This window comes from Castor canadensis, chromosome 13, assembly GCF_047511655.1.
Source record: "Castor canadensis chromosome 13, mCasCan1.hap1v2, whole genome shotgun sequence".
Taxonomy (NCBI): domain Eukaryota; kingdom Metazoa; phylum Chordata; class Mammalia; order Rodentia; family Castoridae; genus Castor; species Castor canadensis.
This window is the reverse complement of record NC_133398.1, coordinates 22,937,111-22,964,771: the sequence shown is the minus strand read 5'-3', so window position 1 is coordinate 22,964,771 and position 27,661 is coordinate 22,937,111. Positions and strand designations below refer to the sequence as shown.

Here is a 27,661-nt window from a genome sequence, read left to right as displayed (position 1 = left end):
CTATTTCTCCATCGTATATTTTTAGCTCCTTTGTCAAAGACAAGTTGCTTATACTTGTGTGGCTTCATATCTGGATCTTCTATTCTGTTCCCCTAGTCTTCATGTCTGTTTTTGTGCCAGTACCATGCTTTTTTTATTGTTATTGCTTTGTAATATAGTTTGAAGTCAGGTATTGTGATACCTCCTGCATTGTTCTTTTGGCTGAGTATTGCCTTGGCTATTCGTGGCCTCTTGTGTTTCCACATAAATTTAACAGTAGATTTTTCAATCTCTTTAATGAATGTCATTGGAATTTTGATGGGAATTGCATTAAACATGTAGATTACTTTGGGGAGTATCGACATTTTTACTATGTTGATTCTACCAATCCATGAGCATGGGAGATCTCTCCACTTTCTATAGTCTTCCTCAATCTCTTTCTTCAGAAGTGTATAGTTTTCCTTGTAGAGGTCTTTCACATCTTTGGTTAGGTTTACACCTAGGTATTTGATTTTTTTTGAGGCTATTGTAAATGGAATTGTTTTCATATATTCTTTTTCAGTTTGTTCATTATTAGTGTATAGAAATGCTAATGATTTTTCTATATTGATTTTATATCCTGCTACCTTGCTATAGCTATTGATGATGTCTAGAAGCTTCTGAGTAGAGTTTTTTGGGTCTTTAAGGTATAGTATCATGTTGTCTGCAAATAGAGATATTTTGACAGTTTCTTTACCTATTTGTAGTCCTTTTATTCCTTCTTCTTGCCTAATTGCTCTGGCTAGGAATTCCAGTACTATGTTGAATAGGAGTGGAGATAGTGGGCATCCTTGTCTGGTTCCTGATTTTAGAGGGAATGGTTTTAATTTTTCTCCGTTAAGTATAATGCTGGCTATAGGTTTGTCATATATAGCTTTTATAATGTTGAGGAACTTTCCTTCCATTCCTAGTTTTCTTAGAGCTTTTATCATGAAATGATGTTGGATCTTATCAAAGGCTTTTTCTGCATCTATTGAGATGATCAAGTGGTTTTTGTCTTTGCTTCTGTTAATGTGGTTTATTACATGTATTGATTTTCGTATGTTGAACCACCCCTGCATCCCTGGGATGAAGCCTACTTGGTCGTGGTGAATAATCTTTTTGATGTGTTGCTGAATTCGGTTTGCCATTATTTTGTTGAGGATTTTTGTGTCAATGTTCATTAAGGAGATTGGCCTATAGTTCTCCTTTTTGGAGGTGTCTTTGCCTGTTTTTTTGATAAGTGTAATACTGGCTTCATAAAATGTGTTTGGCAATTTTCCTTCCCTTTCTATTTCATGGAACAGTTTAAGGAGGGTTGGTATCAGTTCTTCTTTAAAGGTCTGATAGAATTCAGCAGAGAATGCATCAGGTCCTGGACTTTTCTTTTTGGGGAGACTCTTGATTGCTGCTTCAATTTCATTTTGTGTTATAGGTCTATTCAGGTGATTAATTTCCTCTTGGTTCAGTTTTGGATGATCATATGTATCTAGAAATCTGTCCATTTCTTTTAGATTTTCAAATTTATTTGAATATAGGTTCTCAAAGTAGTCTCTGATGATTTCCTGGACTTCCATGGTGTTTGTTGTTATCTCCCCTTTTGCATTCCTAATTCTACTAATTTGGGGTTTTTCTCTCCTCATTTTAGTCAGGTTTGCCAGGCGTCTATCGATCTTGTTTATTTTTTCAAAGAACCAACTTTTTTTTCATTAATTCTTTGTATGGTTTTTTTGGTTTCTATTTCGTTGATTTCAGCTCTTATTTTTATTATTTCTCTCCTATTTGTTTTGGGATTTGCTTGTTCTTGTTTTTCTAGGAGTTTGAGATGTATCATTAGGTCATTGATTTGGGATCTTTCAATCTTTTTAATATATGCACTTATGGCTATAAACTTTCCTCTCAAGACTGCCTTAGCTGTGTCCCATAGGTTCCGGTAGGTTGTGTTTTCATTTTCATTGACTTCCAGGAACTTTTTAATTTCCTCTTTTATTGCAGCGATGATCCACTCTTCATTAAGTAATGAGTTATTTAGTTTCCAGCTGTTTGCATGTTTTTTGTCTTTACTTTTGTTGTTGAGTTCTACTTTTACTGCATTGTGGTCAGATAGTATGCAAGTTATTATTTCTATTTTCTTATATTTGCTGAGGCTTGCTTTGTGCCCTAGGATATGATCTATTTTGGAGAAGGTTCCATGGGCTGCTGAGAAGAATGTATATTGTGTAGAGGTTGGATGAAATGTTCTATAGACATCTACTAGGTCCACTTGATCTATTGCATATTTTAGATCTTGGATTTCTTTATTGATTTTTTGTTTGGATGACCTATCTATTGATGATAATGGAGTGTTAAAGTCTACCACAACCACTGTGTTGGCGTTTATATATGCTTTTAGGTCTTTCAGGGTATGTTTGATGAAATTGGGTGCGTTGACATTGGGTGCATACAGATTGATGATTATTATTTCCTTTTGGTCTATTTCCCCTTTTATTAGTATGGAATGTCCTTCTTTATCTTGTTTGATCAATGTAGGTTTGAAGTCTACTTTGTCAGAGATAAGTATTGCTACTCCTGCTTGTTTTCGGGGGCCATTGGCTTGGTAAATCTTCTTCCAGCCTTTCATCCTAAGCATATGCTTATTTCTGTCAGTGAGATGAGTCTCCTGTAAGCAACAAATTGTTGGATCTTCTTTTTTAATCCATTTTGTCAAACGGTGTCTTTTGATGGGTGAATTAAGTCCATTAACATCAAGTGTTAGTACTGATAGGTATGTGGTGATTCCTGCCATTTAGTTGTCTTAGTTATTTGAAGGTTTGATTGTGTGTACCTAACTTGATGTTACTCTCTACTGTCTTGCTTTTTCTTATCCTGTGGTTTGGTGCTGCCTGCCTTTTCATGGTTAAGTTGGGTGTCACTTTCTGTGTGCAGGATCTCTTGCAGAATCTTTTGTAATGGTGGCTTTGTGGTCACATATTGTTTTAGTTTCTGCTTATCATGGAAGACTTTTATTGCTCCATCTATTTTGAATGATAGCTTTGCTGGGTAGAGTATCCTGGGGTTGAAGTTATTTTCATTCAGTTCCCGGAAGATCTCACCCCACGCTCTTCTTGCTTTTAATGTTTCTGTTGAGAAGTCTGCTGTGATTTTGATGGGTTTACCTTTGTATGTTACTTGGTTTTTCTCTCTTACAGCCTTCAGTATTCTTTCCTTAGTTTCTGAACTTGTTGTTTTAATGATGATATGTCATGGAGTAGTTCTATTTTGATCTGGTCTGTTTGGTGTCCTGGAGGCCTCTTGCATGTGTATGGGAATATCTTTCTCTAGATTTGGGAAATTTTCTGTTATTATTTTGTTGAATATATTATGCATTCCCTTCGCTTGCACCTCTTCTCCTTCTTCGATGCCCATGATTCTCAAGTTTGGTCTTTTGATGGAGTCAGTGAGTTCTTGCATTTTCTTTTCACAGGTCTTGAGTTGTTTAATTAATAGTTCTTCGGTTTTTCCTTTAATTACCATTTCATCTTCAAGTTCTGAGATTCTGTCTTCTGTTTGTTCTATTCTGCTGGATTGGCCTTCCGTTTTGTTTTGCAGTTCTGTTTCGTTCTTTTTTCTGAGGTTTTCCATATCCTGGCAGTTTTCTTCTTTAACGTTGTCTATTTTTGTCCTGAGTTCACTTATCCATTTATTCATTGTGTTCTCTCTTTCACTTTGGTGTTTATACAGTGCTTCTATGGTTTCCTTTATTTCTTCTTTTGCTTTTTCAAATTCTCTATTTTTATTGTCTTGGAATTTCTTGAGTGTCTCCTGTACATTTTGGTTGACCCTATCCAGTATCATCTCTATAAAATTCTCATTGATTACTTGTTGTATGTCTTCTTTTAAATTATTCTTGTGGGCTTCATTGGGTCCTTTGGCATAGTTTATCTTCATTTTGTTGGAGTCTGGATCTGAGTTTCTGTTCTCTTCATTCCCCTCTGGTTCCTGTACTAATTTTTTGCTGTGGGGAAACTGGTTTCCCTGTTTTTTCTGTCTTCCTGTCATTGTCCTTGGTGTTGTTACTGTCCCTGTACTGTGTGTAATTAAGTATTTTCTAGCTTGTAATAATAACAATGGTAATATTTAGAATGGAAGAGTGAGCTGAGATGGAAAGCAAGAAGTTAAAGAAAAGGGGAAAACAAATATACAGACAAGAGGGAGAAAGCAGAACAAGGTATCAGACAAGAGAGTTTCAAAGGTATAAACAGGGAGTGTTAGTGTACTAATCGACAGTAAGCTGAACAGACATTAGAGAGACAGAGAGAGGATTGAAAATCAAAGATAAAAAAATAAAAAATAAGTAAATGAAAGTAATATCTATATATAAAAATGAATTAAAATAAAATGGAAAATAGAAAATTAAAAAAAAAAACCAAAAAACTTCCAAGTTTATATGCAATGCAGTTTCAGTCTTAATAATTTGGGTGTCCGTCTCAATATCCAGTCCTGGAGTTGGTGCCTCACATGTTGTTCTGTAGTTGTCTCATCAAAGGGGATGCATAAAGTAGAACAAAACTACACACTCACACACACACACACACACACACACACACAAAGCCCCACCAAGTGTCCCCAGTTCAAATGCAATACAGTTTCAGTAAGTTTTTCGGCTTGCAGGTGTAATTCGGTTGTTCTCTCATCAAAGGTAGGGAGAAAATGAAAAAAAAGCATCTGGAGGCAGTTCTGAGAGTGGTATCTGCAACTGTGGCTTGCCTGCCTGCTGCTCTCAGCCTGTAGCTGGCGGCGTTATTTATGCAGATCTCTGGGGTGAGCTAGCGCTCACCTGGTCCCACAGGCTTTGTTTGCTCAGAGTTCTCCTGTGCGGGAGCCTCTTCTACAGGCTTTCCCCTTTCTGAGCACTGGGAAAGGCGACACTGCCCCGCGTTGTCAGGCCTGCGTGTTTATTTACAGTTCACGTGGGAAGTGGGTCTTCCCTCCTCTCACAAGCTTCCCCGCTCCTGGTTGCTGGGTGCGCGCCCCGCTCCCGCCAGAGGCTCTCTGGCCCGCCCGGCTCGTTTATTTACAGTCCCGGGAAGGATTCCCTTCCCCCAATCTTCAGCACTCAGGGCGCCCCACCCTCTTTCCAGCGTGTCTTAACTGTTCTTATTGCTTAGTACTCAGTTTCTCTTTTTTTCCCGGGTGGAGGTCAGTCTGTCCAGGGGGCTATGCTGCTCTGGCCCAGGCTTGTCTGTGGGGGAACCGCGGTACCGCGAAGCTCACCTGGTCCGCGTCTTCCCAAGCCGTATGGGCGCCGGCCACTGGCGGCCCCGGGGGCCTCCTCAGTTCTCCGTTTAACGTGAAGTGGAGATTCTCTGCGCCGGCTGGAGATGTGGAGGGGTCAAAGTTATGCCTTTTCTCAGTGATTATGCCTGCAAAGTGTGTCTCCAGCGTCTCTCCAAGATTTCACTATAGGAGGGTCGCTTTCTGCTTCCTACCTCTAGCCACCATCTTGGAATCCCCTCACAGTTTTTCTTGACAAGAACTGAGGAAGAATTAGTTTTGATTGTGAATATAGTCAAGGGGCTTGTAGAATCCTCACTTCTTGTGCAGCGAAATGGAATATTCCACCCTGTCCTCTAAAAGACTGGAATCAGCATTCTTCTAAAAGGACAATAATAGTTGCCAGTGAAAAGCTTGGAAAGGACTACTTAGGAAGTCAAAGAATTGAACGCCTTTAGGAAATGCTTAAATGCCATAGAAGAGAGGAGTGGCTCCGCCTAAGAGAAGAGAGTTTAGAATTCTGCATTTTAGAAGGAAAAACTAAGGGAAGAGTGGGGAGTATAACTGTGTAACAAAGTAGAACCCTTCCATGATTCCTTAATCATATGCAAAGTATTTTTAAAATTTTCTAAATGTTGGACATTAATTGTTTGTGGGAACTGATGAAGGGGTTAAATATCCTATCCTAGTTGTCATCAGATGAAACAGAGCTCCAGAAATAAAAGTAGCTAGAGGAATGGAGGAGTTGGATAAGTAGAGAGTTTTGTAGGAAAAAAATGCATTGTATGGAAGTCAAGACTTACAAAGCACTGGGGTCATTCATGGCCAAAGGGAAAGAGCAAGTGTCGGTCACTTGCATTTCACTTGAGCTCAGACTCTTGGGCTCATGCCTAGGGAAATTCTAACAAAAGAAAAGTGAAAACTTATCCATATGGTGTCACTAAATTCTATGTGACATGCTGAGCAGCTTTGGTACTAAGTAGCTTGGATGGGAAATGGCACCAGTGACTTTGACCTTATTGGAAACATTGAGGTGAATCAATTTAATTGGTTGTCCAAGATTACTGCCATGCTGGAAAGCCAGTAGAAGGACGTACAGTACTTAGTACATAGCTATCATGACAATGACTTAGTAAAAGCAATGTAGTAAGGGGGAAAGACTCAGGCAGAGTCTGGAGACATCCACAGAGAGAAGCCTTATACTCTTTCCCATGAAGGATCACACAGTGCATTCTTTCCTCGGCAATGAAGATGTAGTTCCTCATCAATGCGCATTTGATGTTTCTGCCTAAGGATTCCTATTAGAGCCTCAGCACACAAAATCACTTCTTTTGTTTTATTTTTGGTTCTGAGAATTGAACCAGGGCGTTGTGCAAGCTAAGCATGTGCTCCACTATTGAGCTAGTCCCCTGCAGCCCACACTCAAAGTTTTTGCTTGGGTCTGCTCACATAAATACCCTCTGCCTAGCATGTACCAAGATTCCAGACCACAGAAGGAAAGCAGGTGTTCAGTGTGAAGTGTATTATTCGTACCATGGTACAATGAGCCACACTTACTACTGAGAGTGATGAAAATGCTCCAAATCCAAGTTCACCGACACTAGGCCAACACTGGAATGAAGTCTGTCTCAGGACAGCAGTTATAGGTCCACTATGTTGGCTCTTTTCTGTTTATCAGTAAAACCCTAGCAATAGTGAAATCCTTAACAGAAATTGCCCAGTAGAAATTTCCCAGTGGAATGCCAATTCTTTGCAATATACATACAGAAATTAGGACTGAATGTTTTAATGCTTGGCAGCCTTCTAACTGTTCTACATTCAATAAAAATATTTAAGTGAGGGCAAAGGAAAAAGAATGCAGCCAACTACAATGAGTAGGTAATTAGTTCTTTTGCCACCTGTCCCTGCAAGTACAGCTAAGATTAACTCTTCCTAATGGGTTGCTCATCTCAAGATGATAGCTAGGGCTCATGCAGGCTAGCTTTGATGTACACAGATAAACACTAAAGTGCAAGCTGGGGGTGGGACATTCATGTTGCACAGCATAGCCAGGAATGTCCACTGTGACATCTAAACTGCTAGCAAACGTGGACTGCGAAGTGCAAGTAATTCAACAGGAAGAGGCTAGGGGCTTGGAATTCCATGCCAAACCAGAAGGATGTGGTAGAAACAGATATGGTCATGGAACTGGAGCTGTTGGCCAGCAGAAGGTTTGAGGCTGGCGATTCAGGCAGACAACAGGAACACTTTGAATGGGCACTTCTTCTGGAAAAATTGTTTGCAGAAAATATTAGAGCAAGGGCACATAGAAGATAGCTCACACTCCTGCATTTGCCAACATAGAATTTTAAGAGAAAGAGTTGTTCCTAGAAAAAGCTGGAAACATAGGACAAGGTGGATGAAACAATGCAGTTGTTCTTCAACAACCAGGTAGTTGCAGAGGCATCCTAGGGAAGAACAAGCCTGAACAACAGGATAGCTGTGCCCAGTACTGTTCTAGAGTGGAAATCCAAGGAGAGTAATAATCGAATTATGTAGAGGTTGGGGGTGGTGATATATGGAATGGAGCCAGGAGCTCTGGCACTTGTACTTGAATTGTATGTGCCATCTTCCAAGTAAGGTTTCAGGAGGGTAGTAACTATTGTGGAAGCATAAGTTAAACTTCTCACCCTTCCCACCCACTCATGAATTAATTCCACAAAACCCTACCTATTCTGTCTCCATCTGCATTATTGATCCCAGAATATTCAGACAATGGTAAAATTGCAAAATGCAAGTTATAATTATCTCATTAGCATGTTGCTGCCCAGACTGGCCTGGACCCCGATCCTCCTATTTCCATAACCCACATAGCCGGGATGAGAGGTGCATGCCACCATACCCAGCTTTTATTGGTTGAGATGGGGAATTGAGAAACTTTTTGCACAGGCTGCCTTGAACTGCCATCCTTCCAATCTCCAGCTCTGGAGTAGCTTGGATTACAGATGTGAGATGCGGAGCCTGGGTTCTTTTCACATCTTTTAAGGAAGACTAATTAGTCTCTTCTATTTGTGGGCTGGGGGCCTGGCTCAAGTGGTAGAGCCCCAACCTACCATGTATGATCCCCAGTATGGCTAATTGTGTCAGATGATACTTGGAAGTTAATATTTCCATTCCTATGATTACTCACCAAATTAATTCTTTCCATTTTTGTCAACTGGTTTGATTTCCTTTTCTAAGCTATCTATTGAGAGCATGATTTTAAATTGCATCTTTTCACTTTTAAAATACTCTACATAACTCTTTACATTAAAATACTAATCCTTGTCATTTTATTCTGTTCCTACCTCAAATTTGTCTTTTGTCCTTTAGTAGTGTGAATTTGAATACACATATTTCATGTAATCAATTCTGAAAAAATTCTATTGCTTCTCAACTTAAAGAGGCTCAGTATTAAAATTTTTGTTAAGGATTCACATCTCCTCAAGTTTTGGGTTTCATTTTGTTTCAGTGGGATACTGTGTTCACAGCCAGGCAGATTTTGTGGTCACAATAGTGGTTCAAGGCCAGTCTGGGCAAATAGTTTTTGAAACCTGTCTCCAAAAGAATCAGAGCAAAATGGACGGAAGGTGGCTCAAGCAGTAAAGAGCCTGCTTTGCAAACTCTAAGTCCTGAGTTTAAACCCCAGTCCCACCAAAAACATATTATGTCTTTTTGTATGTATAAAAACATTTCTTTCTCCATTTTGAAGGGAGGTTTACTGCAATGTATGTGAATTAACTGTGCATGCAGTTGCCAAGCTACAAATGTGAGTATGAATAGAGTTCCACTTCTGACTGAGTTTTTGTGCTTGGTCCATTTCAAATCAACATCAAATGAAATAATTAAAGCTAAGTGTATGGAAGTCTCAAGTCCATCCGATACTAGAAAATGTAACAGTATTCCAGATGAGTTTCCAATATTTATCAAAACTTAAAAATGCTGTACAGACCAATTCCTAGATTACGAAATACAGTTGTGCTCAAGTTGCCAATCACAAAGTGTTGTTGCTATATAGTCACATGCATTTCTGGGATATACTTAGGCAAAACAATTATTTGTTGTTCATCTGAAATTCGAATTTAATGGAGCGTCCTGTATTATTATCATTATTGGTAACACTCCTGCCAGGAGACATTTGGCAAGAACCGGAGCCACATTTTTCAGGATGGTGGTGGTGGTACTGTTGTCTAGTGTGCAGAGGCCAGGGATGCTGCTGAAAGTCTTAGAATGAATAGGACAGCTCCTCTGAGATGAGGAATTTTTAAAACCACAATGCTGATTGTGCGACAGCAGAGAAGCCCTGAACTGGAAGGCTACGACAGAACTGTCATCTTACGTTTTGGAAAGGAGTTTGTGAAGGTCGGGTGTCCAAGACTGGAGACCTGGCTTTAAAAACCCCATGAATGGGCAGGAGTATGGCTCAAACGGCACACAGTATTTGCCTAGCAAGCTCTAGAAGCTGAGTTCAAATCCCAGTACAGCCAAATTTAAAAAAAATAAATAGAATGTAAAGTTCTTGACGCTAACGGGACACAAGGGAACCAGACTACCTACTGCAGCGGTTGACGTCATCAAATGGAAAAGGTACGCGTGGCGCTTGCCGCGCATCGCAGATGGTAAAGCGCTCACACTACAGCTGAGCGCGCTCCCAGCAGAGACCGGTAGGTCCTTGCGAGAACAGATTCCCCCCGCTGCTGACACTAGGAAGGCTTTTGGTGACGGAACCGGAAGCCGCCCTGTAGCCCCGGCGTCCTTCTCTCCTAGCAACGCGTTGTGAAGGAAGTGGTCGCCGCCACTGCGTCCTATGCGCCTGTGCGGAAGCGCCGCCCGCTGACGTGGAGCGACGCCGGAGTGGCCGAGCCGGCCGCGCTGAAGGAGTGCGGTAGCCGCTGGGGTGGCGGAACCGCTAGCGTGGCGGGGATGGCGCCGGCGCTCGGTTGGCCCCGGGGCGCCGGGGCTGCGAGTCGGCGCTGGTTGGTGCTGCTCCCGCCCCTGCTGCTGGTGCCGCTGCTGGCCCGTCCTGCCGGCGCCCTGGTGGAAGGACTGTACTGCGGCACGCGGGACTGCTATGAGGTGTTGGGCGTGAGCCGCTCGGCCGGCAAGGCGGAGATCGCGAGAGCCTACCGCCAGCTGGCCCGCCGCTACCACCCCGACCGCTACCGGCCCGAGCCCGGCGACCAGAGCGCCGAGGAGGCGTTCTTGCTGGTGGCCACCGCCTACGAGACTCTCAAGGTGAGGCCCGCGGGGGAGGCCAGGGGTTGCCTGGCGCCTTCGTTCCTGGGCCGCGCCACTAAGTCCACTGTGAACCCTGCGCCGAATGCAGCCTCCACCTCGACCTTTACGAGGCTCACGTGTCCCCACGACAGAGCCACGTCGGCCCACTGACCAGGATGGGAAAAGGGAATCCCGTCGGTCCTGGGCGGGGTGAGGGGGGGACAGACGTGGTTATGCAAAGCGTTGGGCGTTTTTAGGATTTCGTGAAAACATTCTGATAACAGACTATTCTTGCTTGGAAAACAGGGTGATTGTCAGTGCTAGGATCTGGGATAGGGCAGAGTAAAGGCCTCGAATATTGAGTGACAGTGGTCGTGCCAATTTGATACGACAGAACTGGAGTTTCAGGGGATGGTATTAATGATGACAGTTAGGTTGGGTTTAAAAGAACTCGAAAAACACCAAGTAGAGCAATGAACAACCTGCCAGAAGACAGGATGTTTGACTCTTGGCTCTGACATCCTGGAGTGACCTTGGATATCTGTTTTTTCATAAGCACAAAGAAGGCCATTATATCTCTTTACAGGGTTGTTATGGGGGTTTAATGAGAAGAGTGAGGAAATAGGGGAGAGAGGGAAAAGAAAGAGCAATATAGGGAACTGATTAATCTGATCAATGTACAATATATGCATGTGTAAACACCATGATGTATACCTTTTATATAATTGATATATACTAATTTTAAAAAGATAAAAAATGAAAAGTGTGAGAAACCCCTTATACAGGACCCATACACAGGTGCTTCATAACTTGGGGTAGGAGATTCTTGAGAATTTCTAATAGGAAATATTTTCCGAATATGTGCTTAGTCATTGACAAAGATCTTGAGTCCTGTGAGAATGGGGATGGGACACACAAAAACCCTACCCTAGTTTTTGTTGTCTTTTTTTGTACTTGTCATCAAGTACAAGTCATACTTGATGGAGTGATGGAGGTATTACTGCTTCAAGGGTCCCCATCATGCTAAAGCAACAGCAACTGTAGTTGTGTTTCTTTTCTTAAATGTTTTCTTTTGAGGCAGAGTTTTCCATGTTGCTATATAGTCTGCTTTAATGACTACTTTGAGTGGATATAATATATACACTGTACTATACTTAACCATGGATATACTACAATTTAACCATGGCTTGTTTATTCAGATTAGTTTACAGAGCCAAGAGTCAAGGAGTTTGACTCTTCCTTCATGCTTTCCAGAGCAGTTTGGGTAATTTGGAGCCATGCAATAAGCATGCCACTTTCACTCTGTCTTCCTAGCATTAGTGAGATTGCAGTTTTTATTGCCAATTAACTGAGGCATGGGTGGGGAGTTGGGAAAGTGCTGAAGCTAGAAGTCTTAGGTGTCCGTTATTTAGGGCAAGGAAAGAGTGATTGAGAACAGAGTTCAGGAAAATGGGAGAGAGCACTTCTTTATCCAGGGCAGCCCAGCATGTGAAGCTCCAACAGGGTTTTGTTTTTTGTTTTGTTTTTTTTTTGTGCTGGTGGTGCACCACAGTCCTGTTGGTGCACAAGGGAGCTAGTTCTGCCCAGAGGGAGAACTTCCAGAAGAGAGAGCAGCAGAAGTGCCTTCTGCTGGGTTTGATGGGATTGGAAGGGAGCAGGTTTGGCGTGAGAATGGTGGGCGTTGCTGGCAGAGTGGCTTGAGTGGTAAAAAAGCACCTGCCTAGCAAGTGTGAGGTCCTGAGTTCAAACCCCAGTGCCACAAAAAAAAAAAAAAAAAAAGAGAGAGAGAATGGTGGGCGTGTTGGTAAGAACTTTGAAAACAAGTGCCAGGCTTAGAGCGTAGGAACAGTGACAGATAAATTCTCACTGGGAGAGCCACCAGGACACAAAATATTTTTGCTATTTTCTTGAAGAGACAATTCCAGAGGAGTGATCTGGTGAATCTGTGTGGCTGCTTCTAAAGATTTCAACCTCTAAAAGTTTAGAGCTGACATGTCAGATAGTAAAAAGCTAAATGAAATATTTTTTCCACTCAAGAAAAGGAATTTTAAGGCAGTTAAAAATTAATACGTCCAAAGAACGTAGCACACTTTGGCTTGATTCTGACAGGATGTTTGTGGTACTACAAATGTTTTTCAAACAGGGAACTAGAAATGGAGTCCTGCTAATGGAGGGGGAACCAGGGAAGTGTTCTACAGTTCCCCTCCATACTGTATTACTGCAAGAGGATGGAAATTCTGTGAGAGAAACTGGACATCTGGAGATAGTTTGGATCTTTGAAAATCAGACTCAGTCGAATGCTATGAAAACTCCTTTTTGAATTTATAGAGATGAACATAGATTCAGTTTCAAATGGAGCACTCCCAGGATCTGTTTTCCTTGTTGCAGTTGCCCTCACCTGGAACAAAGAAAAGGACTTTCACTGCTGTGTGTGAAGAAGTCATTGAAAACAAACAGATGGCCAGGTTTTACTTTTGTCATAAGAGAGAATAGTGAGAAAGTTGCCAGAGAATATAATTTCTGGGTTATGCAGAGATTGAATGACCTAGGGCTGTCCAGTTTGGAGGTCTTCTGTCTGCCAGATTATCCCATTGAGGCAAAGGAGATGTAAGCACTGTTTTTGCTTTATGGTATCCTCAGGCTGGAAAAAGGGTTCATGAGGGAGAAGAGGTCCAGGGTGGACTTTGCTGAGAGCTGGGCCGTTAGAATAGTGGGAGAAGTTGCGTTCCAGTGGCTACAGAATAAAAATGGCCTGTAGAAGCATGTCTCTGAATGTTGAGAATAAGTACACCACCACAGTGGGAAAGACATTAATAGGTTTATGATTCTGAGGTTATTTTGATTAAATAAGTGCTCTTTTGAGAGAGACATTTTTTTTTAGATGCTTGTTGTTAAAAAAAAAGAAGTACATTAACAGGATTTAAGTATACCTGATAAGACAAGAAGATGACACTTGGTCATTGCTATTTTAGCAACAAAAGATTCTGCCTGTGCATGGAGAGAGTAGGGAAAAGAAAGCAGATTGAGTACTCATGAAAGGCACTAGTCAGGTAATTTTGCAAGTCATGCCTAGTTCATATTCCCAAGTAATTTACAATTCCAGCTCTCAGCAAGACTTCAACTCATTATGACACACTGTTGTGTAAGTTATACCATGCAATAGTGTTTAGCTTATTTGACTCTTAAAGACTGAGGGAAATCCTAGACTTTGGAAGTAAATGGACTCTTTCTTACTGTGTCAATATTGGATCTCGGGAGGTGGAACACTCTAGTCCCACTATGTGTTCTTATGTGGCTATAGCACTTATCACACTGCACCAGGAAACCATGCTTCTTATTTTCTGGGTGCATATCCATAGCACCTAACACAGTGTCTGGCACATCAAATAACAAATATTATTTAATTAAACTCACATCTGGAGACAGATTTAGATAGAATGGAAATTGAAAGTGAGTATCTGGCATTTTGACATTGCTGTGTGCAAGCTACTTTGCTATTTTACTCAAATTAATTGTTATTTTAAAGAGTGGTATAGATACGTAAATTGAATGGTTATGAATGAAAAATTCTTGCATGAGAGAAAGATTGCACTTCTAATGTTCTGAGGGTTAAATGAGAACAGTTTTTGAGTTTAGATAACAATTGGATGACATGGATGAAGTATGAGAAATGGAATAGAAACAAGCAGATGCAGGGACAGTTAGAAAAGATGTACTTTGAAAAACAAACAAACACAAAAGAAAATCAATGATTGGTAGAAATGGGAAAGTAGAATTTGACAGCATTTCTCAAGATCACAAGACGAGCACAGAAAAAGGTATTGGGCATATTGCTGGCCTGAAAGTTCTAAGTTGAAGGGGTGGTGAGAGAAAACCCTCTACTCCAGACTCATCTTTGGCGCAGGGCATCACAACAGCACTTCAGTTTCTTTTTTATCAGTCTGATGGAGATGGCTGGCTTCAGCACTTAGGAAGAATTAGACATAAAGGACATTCTGAACTCCCTGCCCTGCTGTGCTACTGTTCCTGTTAATTCCTTAGTATGTTCTTCAGTCTAATGCTCTCCCAAGTGAGCTATTTCGGCGGGGTCCTTCGTATGTTTTTTTACTTAGTCCTTTCTCTAACTAGCACTGACATAGGTGCTAAGGAGACCATAACAGTGGAAAAGGCACCATTCCTAATTTTAAGCTTTTAATATAACAATGGTGAATGATACTTTTTGTTTGCTATTGCTTATTTATCCAATAAAAATATGTGCAGATTATATTGTAGGATGGAGAGGAAGCAATTATTTCTCCTTGGGGGGATTAGAGAAAAATATACCTTTTGAGCTGAATCTGGAAAAAAGTCCCTGTTGTTAGTGAAGGGATATTTCTGATTGAAGGAAAACTTGATACCAACAGAAACATGAGCGTTCAATGCTTGTTTCAGGATGATATATAATTTGGGAAGCATGGTGATAGGTATTTTCTCCACCAAAGATCACTTATATTTCTCCCAGGGACTCTTTGGTTTAGAAAAAAAAATACTGCATTTATTAGCATTCCTGTTCTTTTCAACTATCCAGATTTTAATCAGTCATTCATAATAATTGAGTCCAATAATTGCTCCTGTGTCCATAGGTCCTGCATCCAGGGATTCAACTAACTGAAAAAAAAAAAAAATTGGGTCTGTAGTGAACATGTATGGACCTTTTTTTTTTTCCTTATCTTTATTCTGTAAACAATACAATGTATCAACTATTTAAATTGTATCATGTAATCTACCAGTGACTTAAAGTATATGTAAGGGAGGACAGGCATGGATTATATATAAATACTACATCATTTCATATAATGGACATGAGCATTGGAAGATTTTGGTATCCACAGTGGTGCTAAAACCAATCCCCTGTGAATACTGAGAGACAACTGTATTCATAAAAATATTATATAACTTTCTATTACAGTTATGTTGAGAAACAATCAAAAACTTATCAAAAACTTATAGGTTACATTTCATATGCCTCCTCTAATTGACCATGGCGTTAGTATGGAGTAACGTGTTTAATACAGATTTTTCCCATGGGTTCAGAAGTTGTGGTAGCATAGGTGCCACACTTAACTCTTTCTGTTGTGAAATCATGTTTTTCTTGTTTAGTTTTTTTACCAATTCCTTAATTTCAGTTGTTATTCTCTACTACTATGGCCGAGGTTGATTATGTACCAAATGTGTTTAATTCTGGTGTTATGACTACCTGACATAAAATTTATCAGCAACCAATCAGTTTGTCCAACCCCAAAACTACTGAGTTGATATAATTCTAGCTAGAAACAGAGCAACTGACCCCCTCACCCCACCTTAGTGCTGGGGATTGAACCCAGGGCCTCACCCATGATAGACAAGTGCTCTACCACTGAGCCCATCCCCAGCAGCTAATATTTAGTTTTTGCAGATTTATCATGGGTAAATGGAACATTCTGAGATATAACAAGAGCACCAAAGATCTTTTGCATTTTTCATAGACTTCTTTTCATAGATTTGACACTTCTAGGTTGGAAGCCTGTAGAATGCATGCCAGGAAGACTATTAAGGAGATTGCAACATAGTTTCAGATTAAATGATGAATGACATTAAATTTCTGCTCAGGAATGGAATAGTTACCACAGGTTTTAAAGTGGAGAAATGAAAAAATCCTATGTTTGTTTTAGAAAGCAGCTATAGAAGTCAAACTGAGAATATGTAGGGAAGACATAGTTGAAAGGAGGAGGAGGCAGGAAAATAGATGTGTCACTAGTACATAGGTAGTAATCCAAATCTTGGAAGTTGTTGAGACTACATATAGTATTAGAAGATAGTTGCTCTACTGACTGGTGTGCAGGGAACAAGAAAGGAAATAAAACTGATAGCAGTTAATTTTCTTCCTCTTTAGTAGGATGTAATGTCCTGGAAAAAAATTTAAGGAAACAGTGGTTATATTTTTGAAGCATCATTTGTGTGGGTGTGTGTTTATGTGTGTTTCTTTTAAAAATAAGATTAATATATATACATATTTTAAGAACAAAATATGATTATATTTTCATATATTATTGACTCCTGGCCTTTACCATCTGAAAACAGTTTCTGCATTCTGTGTAATATAAAATTTTGATACAAAACTGTCTACTATTACAGTTTATGTGTATTAAGACAAAACAATGCATTATTAACTTCAAGGGCAAGAATATAATGCTTTTGCCTCTTGGGGAGGGGGCCAGCCATTTTCATAAGAGAAGGAAGGATTCAGTGCTTTCTTTGTTTGTGGGTTTCCTCTTGTTCACTTTTGATCTAGATATTGGTGGTTATGTTCCAGTCCTCCTGCGTATGCCCAAGAGGATTGGGGATGGATGGACACCAGCAGAAGCAGCATTTATTCCTGTAGAGATTAGAAACAAGGAGTTTATTGCCATGCTTGTCAAGGCTCAGGACAGAGAGGAGGAAGAAACAAGTGTAAAGGTTTTGATTTTGAAAAGAAGTTGGACTCTCCTGACCCTGGGACCTTAAGATCCTCAAAATTGCTGAAAGAAAAAGTACTACCTTACTGAAAGGTAAGCTATTAAACTGTTTTAAGGTTTGAGGTATTTTAGTCACATTAGCATATTTTCATAAGCTATGAATTCAAGTAGTCATTTCTGTCAAGCTAAAGTTTTTGTGCCATAATCACAACCCCACCCAGCCTTACTGGTGAGATGGAGACCAGTGTGGCTGGAATGATGTGTATAAGTGAGGGAAAATCTTCATATTTTTGAAATGACATTTACTGAATGCCAGGCACTGTGCTAGGCCCAGGATATACAGAGGTTAATGAGTCACCCTACCTGCTTCTAGAAATACTCATTCAAGTAAAAGAAAAAGAAAAACAAAAAATCCTGATGATTACAATGTGATAAGTGCTATAACAAATAGGTATTAAGTGTAATAAGAGTGTTCCAAGGACAGGGCATGTAGTTCAGTGGTAAAGCCGCTTACCTAGCATGTACAAGGCCATGGGTTCGATCGCTAGCACTGCAGAATAACTGTTTGAGACAATAACGTTCATGTCCTTTAGGAGCTTGTGAGGTTGGAGTTAAGGTTGGGCTTCAAGTGACAGAGGATCATATGTTCAAAGACTTAGGTATAAGAAAGCATGTTGTACTGATGGACACACCAAATGCCAGAAATTTCTATCTGAACGTCTGCTATGTTTGAAAGAGAGACAAATGATAAGAGTTACTGCTAGGTAGGTAATTTGGGGCCTGCTGTGGAGCCTTATTGCATGCCAAGGAAATTTTAACTTTTGCCCTGGGAAGCCTTGGAGATAAAAACAAAAAATTATGGGGTTACCTTAGTTCTAAGATGAGTAGGAGAAAAAAATATATGTATGTTACAATAACAGTGTACCTCAGCTCTCTAATTGGGTCCCAAAAAAGAAAGGTGGTCCTTTTTATTCTGTCTTGTTTTGGTCATTATTCCTGGTATCCTTGTGTTTAAATCTTGTAGTTACTAAAGAATAGGATTTTGACTGTGGGCTGTTGAGAACTCCTTTTACCATTTTGTGCCAACTTTGAATATCTTCTAAATTGTATGTGTGCTTCCACTTAAACACTATTTTCTTCCCTCTTGAGAGAAAACTATAAACTAGAGTAAAAATGAAATACAATAAATAAGTGATATAACAAGGAGGTAGCTAATTTTCTAGTTTCTAATGATGACCAAAATAGGGCCATAAATTTATAATTACCCCCAGGAAAAGAAACCATCCTAACAGAAGTCAGACTTGACCCTGTGATCTTTTGTAGGAGTTAGGCAGTTGGAGAACTTACTAAGGGACCCTTGAGTAGAAGCCAGACACAAGGTACAGATTTAGTTGTTGCTGGTGCTGGAGCATTAGTTGATCACCCTGTTAGAGGAATTCAGGGCTTGGTGAAGTCACAAATGTAAAAATAGAAGATGGTAACCCTGGGGGAAGATCTGGATGAAATGCTTAAAGAGCAATGACATTTGCATGCTATGGAATGCCACCCTCACTACAAGAAGAGAACAAAGAAGAGAGGAATAGCCATGGGACACATGGCTTCCACATACTAGGTTTCAATGGCACTTGCAGATCTTGTGGTATGCTTCAGACAGGAGTATAGCCAACCAAGCTGGACACCAGGCTCTGACTAGACACTGATGCTGGAGGGTGATAGGACTCTGATTTCACTGTGGCATTTAGTTTCAAAATTACATGTAATCTGGTTGGAGCAAGAAGAATCATGTTGGAAGAAATACATTTCAAAAGACATTTGCCACGATTGGAAGGGTGAACTAAAAATCAAGGGCTTCAGAGACCCAGATATGACATTTCTATAAAATTACCCCCTCAAAAGCAAAAAATGGCAGGATACCTGCCTAGCAAGCATGAAGCCCTGAGTTCAAACCTCAGTACCACCAAAAAAAAAAAAAAAAAGGCAGGAGAATAGAAAAATTCTGAAAGGATACCTTGAATTACTCAAAGTGAGACACTTCAGGAGGTGTGGGCTTTAGTCCTCAGGGCTGTCTATGTGACAGCTCTCTAAAGATTTGGAGAGATTTAGAGATTTAGGTTAGAAGCTGTGGAATATGATGATGACTTAACAAAGGAATAATTAATTGGTAATTGAGATAGATGGATGGCAATTGTCCAAGAAAATTCTGACAAAAGAGAACAACTAGAAGTGGATTTGAAAACAATCAGGCGTGAGAACCATCCTCCTTTTTTATAACAGGCAGTCCTCATGTTGGTCCTCCATATAGTGTCATGAGCAAACCCTTAAATATGTAGCTAATGTAAATACTAGCTATGTCATCTCATAAACTAAAAATATTTTGAATGTAGGATGATGTTTACTGGATGGTCTCACTTAAGTTCAAAATTCTTGCTAGAAAATGATGATTTTAATGAACACAGGGAAGATTTTTATCATTAGCAAATTTCTTATTTTGAATCTCAGAAACTACATGTTGAAGGACCCAGAAGGAGATCCTAAACAGATTCAGAGCATCTGTCTGCACTTGGTTAGATTTTGAAGTGCCTTTAGCTCAGAGGGTACAACTTCATGAATGTTGAATAGTTGAACCTAGAAGGAAATCCTTGAAGTTAAAATAAGACTTTTGTTTTTGTTATAGTTTCTGTTGCACTCACATATAGTAAGCAAAGAATTCATTTTGGTCTTAGTTGTTAATATTTCTGTGAAATTAGACAAGTTGAAAAATAGGTTTCCTGGTGGATAAAAAACAATCATGATGTAATTTAATAGCTCCTCAACCTAGGTAGCTCAATAAAACACTGACATTTATCTCTGTTAGAAGTTGGTTAGAATTAGAGAAGATTTCAAGAAATGTTTGTGAACGTTCTGAGCTTTAACGTTCAGAATGTTCAGAATGCTTTAATTCTGTGACTAAGAAAGTTACTTTACCACCAGGTGCCAGTGGCCCACGCCTGTAATCCTAGCTACTTGGGAGGGAGGCAGAGATCAGGATATTCGAGGTTTGAAGCCAGCCTCAGAGAAATAGTTCAAGAAATCCTACTTTGAAAATACCCAATGAAAGAAAGGGCCGATGGAGTGGCTCAAGTGATTGATAGAGTGCCTGCCTACCAAGCGTGAGGCCCTGAGTTCAAACCCCAGTGCAACAAAGATATGTTACATTATTTATGAACTGGGTTGTGACAATGTATTATAATAGTAAAGAACTACATATTTGTAACATGTTTTTGTAAAATGTATGTCATTAGATATTAAGTATAAAAAAATTAGGTAAGATAGTATCTGTTTTTTCCAAATGAAAAACATGAGGCTGAGAAAGGCTTAGTATTTTGCTCAAGGTCACAAAGCTAGACTTTGACATTGTACTGCACTGACTTCTTAGTGTTTCTTTGAGGTAATTGTAGGCACATACTGACTTCATCTACTTTTTTCTGTGTGTGTGTGTGTGTGTGTTTCTTTCTTTCTTTCTTTTTGCAGTTCTGGGGCTTGAACTCAGGGCCTACACTTTAAGCCCACTCCACCAGCCCTTTTTTGTGATGGGTTTTTTCCAGGTAGGGTATAGTGAACTATTTGCCTTAGCTGGCTTTGAACCGTGATCCTCCTGATCTCTGCCTCATGAGTAGCTAGGATTACAGGCTTGGCTTACTTTTTGCAGTCTTAGCCATTGTTTTCCACAGCAAACTTTCTACACAAGGCTGAAATCTGACTGTGAAAATATACCAGAAGAAAACATATTTTTCTGTCAATAGTTGTTGCAAAGGTGTCAACATGCTCTTAAGTTATGGGACTGTGATGCCGTTCATACTAGACCACAGCTTTAGCTAAGAAGGAGTGGCTGATTGTTAAAGTGTTTGTGTTTTGTAGGAAGGCTAGTAATACTGAAGATTTTGGGAAATATTATACTTTTAAAAGTCCAAATTTACATATGCTGTTGGAGAAGAGTATTGCGGAATTTTTTGTTTTGTTAATTTCAACTCTTATTTAGAATAAAAGTGACTCACAGGTCAAGTGAGTAGAATAAAGCAATTTGCAATTATAATTATCTTTCATAATTATAAAATTTTAGATTTGACTTCATAGGTTCTAAAGTGAGGCTATTTAATGAAACGTAAGTGAAATTGCTATCTTTTCATTTTACAGGATGAAGAGACACGAAAAGATTATGACTACATGCTGGATCATCCAGAAGAGTACTACAGCCATTACTACCACTACTACAGCAGGCGTCTAGCCCCCAAAGTGGATGTTAGGATAGTGATTTTGGTCAGTGTGTGTGCTATTTCAGTGTTTCAGGTGTGTATTGATGGGTATGTGTATTTCCATGTATATACATGCACACATGTTGCTTAGTGGTAATCATTAAAACTGCACTAGTACCTTTTTGTAAAATTTTACTTCCAGTAGAGGTTAATATTTTTACATTAAAAAAATTCTCATTTACTCCAACAACTAACAGTATTGGAATCTTTGTCCATGGGAAATCTAAGAAACTGATGGTGAATATCGTTAGATAACTACAAAAACAAAACAAAAACCAAAAAAACTGCAAATCTGTATCTTTTGTTGTGATTCTTCTACAGTATCTGTTCACATAACAGGAAGATTATATCATTTACTTTTGTAGAACTTTTCAGTGATTTCCCATAACCTTGGGAAAAGTAAAAACTCTGTAACATGGCCTTAAAGTCCTGGCTTCCATCTACTAATGCCAGTAGTACTTGCCATCTGTGTAACAAAATGACCTGCAATCTGTGTGTACCTTAAAGGTGCTACCGCTCAGGAGAAAACCACTGAAATAGATCAGAAAAGGTACAGTGACTTTTTATGTTGTTTTAAAATATCACAGAAATTTAACTTCAGCCTGTAATAAGTTTTGCTGTTACTATGCTTAAACTACCTGCAACTGTTGTGCTCCTTTAGCGAAAAGAGCAAGTCAGGTGAGTAGAATGAAGCAATTTGCAAGTTTGAGAAATTACTCCAGGTTAATTCGCAGAAACGATATTCAATTTATATAGCAAAACAATTCCTATTAAAGATTAAGGTGGGGAGAAATGACCCAAACAGTGTATGCACATGTGAATAAATGAATTTTAAAAAAAGATTAAGGTGATACATTTTAAATGTGTGAGCTTTTGTAGAAGTATTGCCCTTTCAAAGGAGAGAGCAGGGATAATTTTACTTTCTTGTTTTAGACAGTGTACTACCCTAGTAACCTCTTCATCCCTCATTCCCTTCCTTTTCCTCCCTTCCGTTTCCTTCCAGCTGTAATATATTTTTACTGTAATATTTCAGTATATTAGTAGTGTAACTGCCGTTCTCGCTCAGTGAAACAGGAGCTGAAATGTATGGAGGCTGTATTTGAGAAGAAGGCTTTTTCTGACCAAAAATAATAATAATAAAAAACCCTTCGTAGTTAAATATTATGAAGTGAGTTAACGTTTTCCTGTCCCAATAAGTAGAATTCAAACATATTTGAATTTTAAAATTCAGAATAAGATAAGCATCATTGTAGTATAGGTAGCTGGTTAGGAAAAATTGGAAGAGTGAACTTTTAAAACAAATTTCTCACCAGCTAGTTTTGTAGTTCAAGAGACAGAGATAAATTTTTTTTACTAATAAAATACGATCTTTAAGACCTCTGTTATTATTATTTTCTTTTTGTTACAGTTTTTGAGACAGTGTCATGCTGTACAGGCCAGGCCAACCTCAAACTTGCCATCCTCTTGCCTCCCGAATGCTGGTGTCATAGGCAGGCACCACCATACCTGGTTGAGATTCCTATTTTTAATCAGCATGCGTTTCTTGGGTGTTGACATTCAGAGAGCTCTATTGTTTCTTTAGAATGAGTTTTGGTAATACAAGTGACCCATTTTTCTTTGTTTAATATTCCAGTATTTCAGCTGGTGGAATAGCTACAATAAAGCAATCAGCTACCTAGCCACAGTGCCCAAGTACCGTATCCAGGCAATAGAGATTGCCAAGGAGCAGGGACTGCTCAAAAAAGCCAAAGAGAAAGGCAGAAACAAAAAATCCAAAGAGGAAATGCGTGATGAGGAGGAGAACATCATCAAGAACATTATCAAAAGTAAAATAGATATAAAAGGAGGCTACCAGAAACCTCAGATACGTGATCTTCTCCTGTTTCAAATTGTCTTAGCTCCTTTTCATCTGTGCTCGTATATAGCCTGGTATTGCCGGTGGATCTATAACTTTAACATCAAAGGCAAAGAGTATGGGGAGGAAGAGAGACTATATATTATACGTAAATCTATGAAGATGTCACAGTCTCAGTTTGATAGCCTAGAAGATCATCAGAAAGAAACTTTCCTTAAACGGGAGCTGTGGATAAAGGAAAATTATGAGGTGAGTAATGACTTTGCTGTGACTTTAGTGTCATCTTCCTTACCGAGTCACAATTCTAGCTATGATGCGGGATCGTGCAAGTGTGCTTGAATTTCTGAAATCCAAGAGTTAAATAATGAATAAAGATCTTACTTTTAGGGAAAGTATGACTTAAATAAAATCTGGCCCTTCCCAAGTCTTCTTCCAGTGATGTAAACCTAATCACAGGGAGACTTTTTCAAAAAGCAAACAGGGAGGGAGTGAGGAAGGAAATCTGAGATTAAAACATGGGAATTTTGTTAACATAACTTTCAGAATAATTAAGCACAGACTCTTCTGCATAATAACTATGGTATGTATGGAAAGTTTCATTTTACTTTTTAATTCAGTTGATTTACTGTGATGCCTTTAAACTTTGGGCATTTTATTAAAAGCTTTATTCTATAATTGCTGACTGCAGAAATTACTTTAAGGCTGTACAGTGCTGAGGGGACCTGCAGTCTCACAATGATACCATTCTAGGATCTGTGTGCATTAATTGGTTAATATATTAAATGTAAAATGAGCATACTGAAACCTTAAGAAAATTGAGATATGTTAGGTTTTTTGTTTGCTTTTTCTGTTTAGTTTCAGTCATGCCTTTAAACATGTAATATTCCAATTTTACTGAAAATGAAATTTTGGTCTGAATTATATTTAAGTGAATTAGTTTACTACAAGTTGCCAGATATTTAAGCAAGTAAATATATTCAGCCTGTTTATAAATAATACAAATATGAAAGGTGATATATTATTTAGCTCTTAAGCTATTTGAAAAGTTTTCTTTTCTAAAACTGTGTCTTATAGATTGCGGTATGGGGTTGAGTTATCACATGATACTATATGAAGTTATCTTAGTCATCACTTCATATTATTTGGACGTTATATTTCTTTATAAAATTTGATGTTTCTCTGAAACTGGCTATGACAGTTTGCCTATTTGGCTTCAGTTGACATACATTAAAAGTTAAAGAAATACAGATGTTCTTTGTTCTTAACCTGTGTGGTTTATAGAAATAACCTTCTTTGAAGACTTTAATAAAAAAAATTTTGAGCCTAGCATGGTGATACACACTTGTAATCCCATATACTCAGGTATAGGCAAGGAAGACCAGACCAGACTGGGCAAAGTTAGCAAGACGCTGTCTCAAAAACAAGATGCAAACAAAAGGGCTAGGATGTGGCTTGAGTGTTAGAACACTTGCCTAGCATGTTGGAGACCCTAGGTTCAATCCCCAGTATTGCAAAAAGAAAGAAGAAAAAGAAAAAGGAAAACAAAAATAAAAATAGAAAAACAAATAATTATCTCTGAAGATAAAAATAGATCTAGTTCAGTCTGGAGGCAAATATATATTTAAAGTCAGTTTGTTCCTAGGTTAAATCAATAAATCTGAAAGTCATCAGTTAAATTTACACTGTTACCCAATGTACCATGGTAAGAAGAAGAAAAAAGTGTTGATTCTTTAATACTGGACATTCATTATAAAGAGGAAACATTACACCATTTAAATTCAGCTCATGTATGATTTCACTGAGGAAAAGAATGCATTCCTAAGTAAACAGAAATTGATGACCAAAAAAGGGGCTAGTTCAGATGGGATATAGGGGTGACTGAGGCAGGTGGATTGGGAGTTCAAGGCCAGCCTGGGCTACTAGTAAGACCCTATCTAAAAAAAAAGTCTATTCTTGTACAGGTTGTTCTTTCTTTATTTAACACTGAATGTTGAATTGTTTAATTTTGCTTAGTATTTTTAAATGAGTAGTCTTCAGAAGACAAATCAGTGTATTCATTGGAAACTTTTACCTAAAGTTGTATTTTAAAAATGCAAGACTGCCATAAAGCTAATGGCAAATATTTCTCTTTACATTGTACAGTCATACAGTGTTGTTTATGTCTGTAGGTTTACAAACAAGAACAAGAGGAAGAATTAAAGAAAAAACTGGCAAATGACCCCAGATGGAAGAGGTACAGGAGGTGGATGAAGAATGAAGGACCTGGACGGTTGACATTTGTGGATGATTGAAGATTGATGAAATACTACTATGCCAAACCTTAATCGTGATATTATTTTCATAACTGAATTATTTTAAAAATTTATCAACAGCCCCTCAGCAGTAAAATTCCTCAAGTATTTGGTTAAACAGAATAATGTAGAAATTTAAACTTTCCCTTAAAACTTTATACATAAGACATTTATGATTGTTCAGTTTTTATAATCTATTTGTGTATTTTGTTAAAAGATTTGGCATGAGGATTTATTGCCCTTTAAAAATTTTATATGTTAAAAAAATGTGACATGAAAATTTATTAGACACCATTTAAAATTTTTTGTGTTAAGTATTCTTTAAGAGTGTTTCCTTATTTGTCATGGTACTACCATTTTTCTTCTTTCACAACTTCTATATTTTCACAAAACATAAGGAAATTATAATAGTAGTTAATTACATTATGTCTTTCTGGACACATTCAGAATTATTTAGCTGTCCTATCTTCATTATAAGATTGAAATGTGTTCAAAAGAATCTCTCTAGGAGAGTCTTCTGCTGGAATCTCCTGAAAGTCTCACCCCCATCATTATAATACTCTTAATAAGATCAGAAACTCTCCAGGAGAGTGGGTCTGCTCTTGCGTCCTTATAGGACAATCTTGATTACAGTCTTATTATAGGACTACAACTGTATTCTCAAACATTTCTGCAGAAGGGGAACTTGTAAAAATTTCTTTATACCACAAGATTCTTCTTTTCTTCTTTTCTTTTGTCCTCTCTTCAATTAAAACAAAAATAGCAGGACAAAAATAGTATACCGAAGAGTTGTTCATATATTAGGAAGTCCCTAAGTAGTTAAGAAGCCATTGTACATGAGAGTATTGACATGCATTAAACTAGAAAGAAGGTAAACATGGCTGTGTGCTGTTCTCTCAGCCACTGAAATATGTATGTTTTTATAGCTGTGGAAGTGAAAACCAGTGACACATAACTTGAATCAAACATGATAGCACATCAGAGTATCAATACACGTTCATGGCAGTGAATCAATACTCCTTTTAAAACATTTATCCCACAGCTTCATATTAATAAAATGGTTGCAATGTGTCATGTTTGTTGTTACGGCATTTTAAGGATTAACATATTAGTTTTGTATTATATAATTAAAAAAAATTGTGACGGGTATGCATGCTTTGTTTCTAGCTAAAGCAAACTATAGTCTTTTTTAAAAGCTCAACCCTTGGCTGGGCATGGTGGCTACACAGCAGTGGTCCCAGCTACTTGAGAGGTGGAGGTAGAAGAATCATAGTTAAGATTGGCCCCAAGCAAAAAGCACAAGACCCTATCGGAAACAAACTAAAGCAAAAAGGGATTGGGGCATGACTGAAGTGGTAAGAGCAGGAGGCCCTGAGTTCATACTCTGGGACCATAAGTAAATAAACACATAAATGCAATCTCAGTCTAAATACATGATTTATGTAGAGTTCCATGTTTGCTAATTTAGCCAAAAACTGTGGCCAGTTTATTTACTATGTGATTGACAGCTTCTATTGCATCAGTTATAAACTAGGGAAAGAATTTGACCAGCCTATTAATGACAGGGCTGTTTTTACATTTCTAAAATTTTGAAATGATATAATTATGTTTTTTTAAACTTTTAGATGAAAATGTATTATGCATCATTCTTTTTTAGGATTGTGAAGAAGGTACAGGACTAAATTTTAGGTAGCTATGTTGCCAACCTCCAATGCTCAACTTTAACCAGAAACAAATGCCTTTCAAAGGTGCTTTGGTGGGTTAGTGGAATGGCTCAAGTGGTAGAGGGCCTCCCTAGCAATAGCGAGGCCCTGAGTTTGAACCCCAGTAACACCAAAAAACAGCAATAACAAAAGAAGGTGCTGTGGTTGTCTGTAGTGTCAACAGTCCTTTTATCTTTAATGAATGCATTATTATAGCATTAACATACATTGCCATTTATCATCTAAGAACATAAATGTGTGCCATGAGAACCAAAAAGAAATACAGGTACTTGCCTCTCAGAATCTCTAAGGAAATTTCTGATTGCCTGTATCTTATACTTAGTAGCAAGGAAAGTAGAGGATGGGAGGTGTTTTCATTTGTAAATGTTGACTGGTGAGGACAGTGTATCTTTGGGATATCCTTTTGTCTATATCCCAGGTTACTGTGTTTCTTCCTGTCTTTCTAGAAGTCTTGTCTGTAGACTTGTCCCCAACAGGCTGCTCACCTGGTAATGTTTATTGTCTCTGGGAGCTGCAGTCATTGCATGACTCAAGATGAATG

At 38.7% G+C, this 27,661-nt stretch overlaps 1 protein-coding gene and 1 long non-coding RNA gene across 2 annotated transcripts in view; one reads left to right on the top strand and one right to left on the bottom strand.

The window, feature by feature from the left end:
• Positions 1-10,096: 10,096 nt before the first annotated feature.
• Positions 10,097-26,470, top strand: Dnajc25 (DnaJ heat shock protein family (Hsp40) member C25). The gene is made up of 4 exons (XM_020173822.2): positions 10,097-10,503; positions 21,132-21,284; positions 22,884-23,354; positions 25,274-26,470. The coding sequence occupies exons 1-4, from the start codon at positions 10,192-10,194 to the stop codon at positions 25,394-25,396; spliced, it is 1,059 nt and encodes a 352-aa protein (XP_020029411.2). The 5' UTR covers positions 10,097-10,191; the 3' UTR covers positions 25,397-26,470.
• Positions 12,650-27,661, bottom strand: part of LOC141415384 (uncharacterized) — a 35,730-nt gene continuing 20,718 nt past the window's right edge. Inside the window, exon 3 of the long non-coding RNA XR_012440342.1 lies at positions 12,650-12,883. This is a non-coding gene — a long non-coding RNA (uncharacterized lncRNA). The remainder of the gene's footprint in view (positions 12,884-27,661) is intronic.

Bases quoted from the DNA above. Each gene is read 5' to 3' on its own strand.
- Dnajc25 (XM_020173822.2), top strand. From the start codon at position 10,192: ATGGCGCCGGCGCTCGGTTGGCCCCGGGGCGCCGGGGCTGCGAGTCGG. The intron at 21,285-22,883 runs GTGTGTATTGAT...TTAATATTCCAG, and splicing joins GTGCTATTTCAGTGTTTCAG to TATTTCAGCTGGTGGAATAG. The intron at 23,355-25,273 runs GTGAGTAATGAC...TTATGTCTGTAG, and splicing joins GGATAAAGGAAAATTATGAG to GTTTACAAACAAGAACAAGA.